We start from the raw sequence: 3,914 nt of genomic DNA, 5'->3' as shown, positions 1-3,914 counted from the left end.
AGGGAGGCCATGCACCGGGGAACCGAGGGCAGGGGAGCATGGAGAAAGGTCAGCGGGTAGAATGAGCCGAGCGGAAGGCCATGTGACAGCAAGGGGGGGGGGGGGGGGGGGGGGGGGGAGAGGACCCCCAAAGCAACAGGCAAGCGAGGACGCACTACGACAGGTAGTACCGGTGACCTCGCTCCACAGTCCGGAGGCGAGGCAGAAGCGCTGCGGTGAGCCGAAGGCCCCATCGACGCAGATCCCCTGCACCGGGGTTGGCGAAGGCATGGACTCGGGCCAGACGGCATTGTCCTCTTCAATGCGAGGGCAGGCCATTGCTACAGAGAGAGAGAGGGACGAAGAGCGGCAAGGGTCAGTCAGAGAGCCAGTCAAGACACAGGAGGCAGCTTGGCCGAGAGAAGCGACAGAAAGGGAGGGGGGAGGAGGGAGGCGGGGAGACGCACTCTCACACTTCCCCTGAGGGGGGCCCCACACGGAGTTGCTTTGGCAGACACGCGTCGGTGGCATCGGGGCCCCGGTGTTCCGGTTGATGGGGTACCGGTAGCCCGGGGCGCAGGCGGCCACGGCGATGCCGCCCACTTGCATCTCGTTCCAGCCGGTGGCCTCCACGTCGCTGGTGGGGGCGGAGGCTGGCGACTGCCGGCGGCAGTAGTCCGCGTAAACCTCTGCATAAATTGACGGGCAACAGGCAGATGAGAGAGGAAGGGGAGCGGCGGGGGCGGGGGGAAAAAAAACCCCCCCCCCCCCCCCCCCCAAAGAGCACACTATCTGTCAGGAGACTGGCGGCGAAAGAACTGGCGCAGGAGCAGGCCACAAAGAAGATGACCATGGTGGGATGCGACGCACGCCCATTGTGGATAAGGCACTGGCCGGTGGATGAGCAGAGGGAGCAGCCATTTGGGCAGGGCGCGCAATCGATCGCCGGTCCCTGGGAGAACTGCCCCTGCGGACAGAAAACCACACAGGTGCCCCCCTGCAGCGCGCGGCCCGAGTCACACTCGGTGCACTGGTTGGCCAGCGGGCCGAAGCACGCGCGGCAGGACGAATGGCACGGCTGGCAGGCGGCCGCCGCATTGGCCAGGCTCTCCTCGGACAGGCGGACCCCAAGCAGGGACACATCCACCGGGCTCAGGCCCCCGGCCGGGGTTTGGATGGTCATCGGATCCACCGGCAGGGGGCAGGTAACGACCGGGGAGCCATAATACCCGGTGGCGCAGGTCCCGGTCACCGTGGCCCCGCTATGCAGGAGGGCCGGCGAGAAGATGGCCGGGTTGTTGGGCTGCGGCTGCCAGGCACAGAAGACATCTGGCGGTCGGATTGACGGGTGGCATGGATTCCCGGTGAGGTTAGGCCGTTAGCGGGGGATGGGGAAACGGGAGCCAGGCAAGAGAGAGGCAGAGAGAAAGGCGAAGGGAGGGGCAGAGAGAGAGGGGCAGAGAGAGAGAGGGGCAGAGAGAGAGGGGCAGAGAGAGAGGGGCAGAGAGAGAGAGGTAGAGAGGGAAGAAGGGAGAGTCAGACACAAAGAGCAGGGGGAGGGGGGGGGGGGGGCTACGTACGGTCACAGGTGACCGGAGTCAGGTTGGTCCAAGTGATGTTCGGCTCGCAGCGGTAGGACAGGACCGCCGGCCGGTAGCCCTGGCTCATGGGACACACCTGGGAGACGACCTGCCCAGGTGTGGCGGCAGGCCACTGCAGAGTGCCATCATGGAAGGGCGGGCAGAAGGGCACTACACGGGGGGGAGGGGGGGGGGGGGCGGAGGCGAGAATATCCCGAGTCGACAGTGGAACACGTACGGCGCACTGAGAGTGTGGCCAATTTCATGGCCCAGGGCTGGGGGCGAGGGACGTTGTCTTGAAGAACGCCTTGGTCTTTCACCAACGGCTGCGCAGGGGACTGGGGGGGGGGGGGGGGGGCGGGAGCCAGGAAAGGGAGGTGAGAGCAGGTGCGGGCAGGGGATATGGCGCATGCCAGGGCAGGAGGCCTGATCGGCCGACATGCCACGTACAGCTACACTCGGACGGGTGGCAGCTGGTCATCACCATGGACGGGTAGGGGCACTCGTGATAGTTGAAGGTGAACTCCTTCTTGCAGGTGTTGGTAGTCTGCAACAGGGTCAGCCCCTGGAGGTGGAGGGAGGCCGTGAATTCCGGCCGGTTCTGGTACTTGGAGATGGCCTGGAGCTTGGCCCCCGAGGGGTAGACCTTGTGCGGGGGCAAGAGGCCGGAGAAGATGCTCGTGGAGTAGACCAACTCCGGGGGATAGTCGGTCGGGAGGTTTTTCCCGGGGCTGGGCCAATTGCCCGAGGGGTAGATGTCGACGTCGAATGTCCGCAGCAGCGCCAGCGGCAAGTCCAGCTGGTAGGACGAGTCGAGCAGGCAAATCTTGTCGGTCTCCCTGGGCAGGGAGTACCGCATGAGCAGATCACTGCCGAGGAAGCAGGTGGTGCAATTGCAGGACATCTTGACGTCGCACGTGCGAATGGCTTTGGTGGTGGTCTTGGACACCGCGAAGGGGACACACCGGCTGCCGCCGGCTGGGACATCCGACCGCCAGGCCCCATCCAGGCCACACTGCAGCGTCGGCAGCCCGGTAAAGCCGGGCAGGCACTTGCCGGGGATCGTGGCCCCGGACAGCGGCAGGGCCGAGGCCTGCATGGCCTCCGGCGCAAAGAGCCCCGGCGCCGGGAAGACCGCATTGTCATGGATGAACTCCAGTGGGCAGGTGTTCTGCACGCAGCCGGGCCCGGTGGCGTCCTGCGACCAGGTGCCGTCCAGGAGACACCGGCGCACCGGGGCCCCGGACCAGCCGGGCTCGCAAACACCGGCCACCGGGTGCCCGGTCCAGGCGCCGGGGTTGCCGGCCGCCGCCGTGGGAACCAGGGCCGATGTGGCCGGGAAGGTGGCCTTGCCGACGGTGGTGGCCGGACAGGTGCGAGCCATGCACACCGGGGCAGTGGCATCGCCGGGGAATTGGCAGGTGGTACTGATCGGGCAGCGGAAGAAGCGCACGCGCAGGCGCGGCGCGCCGGCCACCGCCAGGAGATCCACATCCGGGCCGGTCAGCGCGGGGTCCGTCGAGGAGGGGAGCCCGGAGATCGGCACCGCCGGCGGAGGAGCCGGCATGTTGAACTCCAGGGCAGATCCGAGGGCGCTGGTTCCGGCGCCGGAGCCGGTGCCACTGCCCCCGCCGTTGGAGGCGATCATGCTGGCCAGATCGGAAGAGGTCAGCTCGATGTAGTTCCAGGGGAGGTTGTCGGTGGTGACGCCCTGGAGACGGATACCGAGCTGGTGGCCCAGGACCGGTCGAGGAGGGAAGGGAGACGTAGCGGGAGACGTGGAGAGAGGCGTAGAGGGAGGGGGAGGGGGAGGGAGGGAGACCCGGAGATGCGCAAATGCAGAATGGAGTGTCAGGGATGATCAGCCTAGAGCAGGGCAGGGTGGCGAGGGAGGGAGCACTGGCGTACGGCGTTCTCGCCGGACATGCTGGCCAGAGCCTCGGTGAAGGGCCGGGCGGGCAGGCGCAGGCGGACATCACGCCACTCGGGGGTGGCTGGATCGGCCAAGACCGGCGGCCGGGAGAAGGCACTCGACACGCGAGAGTTCGAGAGGACGGCATTCCCCAGAAGGGAGGAGATGCGCGAGTGGGTGAGGGTTTCCAGGACACTGTCGGCAGGGGTTAGACAGGGGGGGGGGGGGGGGGGAGGGCCGAAGAGGGGCGAGTGAGGCGAGTCCATGTCGGGGCACCGCGCGCACGTCAGACTGGGCGGGCTGAAGAGCTCCATGGAGAAGCTGGAGCGGCCGGCACTGCCAGGGGTGATGGCGCGGCCGAGAAGCCAGGCATCCGTCACACAGATTTGCTCTTCGGGGAAGGTGCGCTTTAGGGGTGTTGGACAGGGGGAAGGTCAGTTCAG

The 3,914-nt window shown here is 67.2% G+C and overlaps 1 protein-coding gene across 1 annotated transcript in view; it reads right to left on the bottom strand.

Annotated features, from left to right (window-relative positions):
• Positions 1 to 3,914, bottom strand: part of H696_03457 (hypothetical protein) — a gene marked incomplete at its 5' end in the record, with an annotated part of 16,522 nt that overhangs the window by 12,199 nt on the left and 409 nt on the right. Inside the window, 7 exons of the mRNA XM_009497323.1 lie at positions 156 to 320; positions 447 to 668; positions 850 to 1,308; positions 1,560 to 1,730; positions 2,010 to 3,288; positions 3,468 to 3,666; positions 3,757 to 3,878. Of these exons, the coding sequence (XP_009495598.1) occupies positions 156 to 320; positions 447 to 668; positions 850 to 1,308; positions 1,560 to 1,730; positions 2,010 to 3,288; positions 3,468 to 3,666; positions 3,757 to 3,878 (2,617 nt within the window). The remainder of the gene's footprint in view (positions 1 to 155; positions 321 to 446; positions 669 to 849; positions 1,309 to 1,559; positions 1,731 to 2,009; positions 3,289 to 3,467; positions 3,667 to 3,756; positions 3,879 to 3,914) is intronic.

The sequence above is a fragment of the Fonticula alba genome, assembly GCF_000388065.1.
Source record: "Fonticula alba strain ATCC 38817 unplaced genomic scaffold supercont2.5, whole genome shotgun sequence".
NCBI classification, from domain to species: domain Eukaryota; order Rotosphaerida; family Fonticulaceae; genus Fonticula; species Fonticula alba.
Note: the sequence above shows the minus strand (reverse complement) of the source record. Positions and strands in the feature narration are given on the sequence as shown.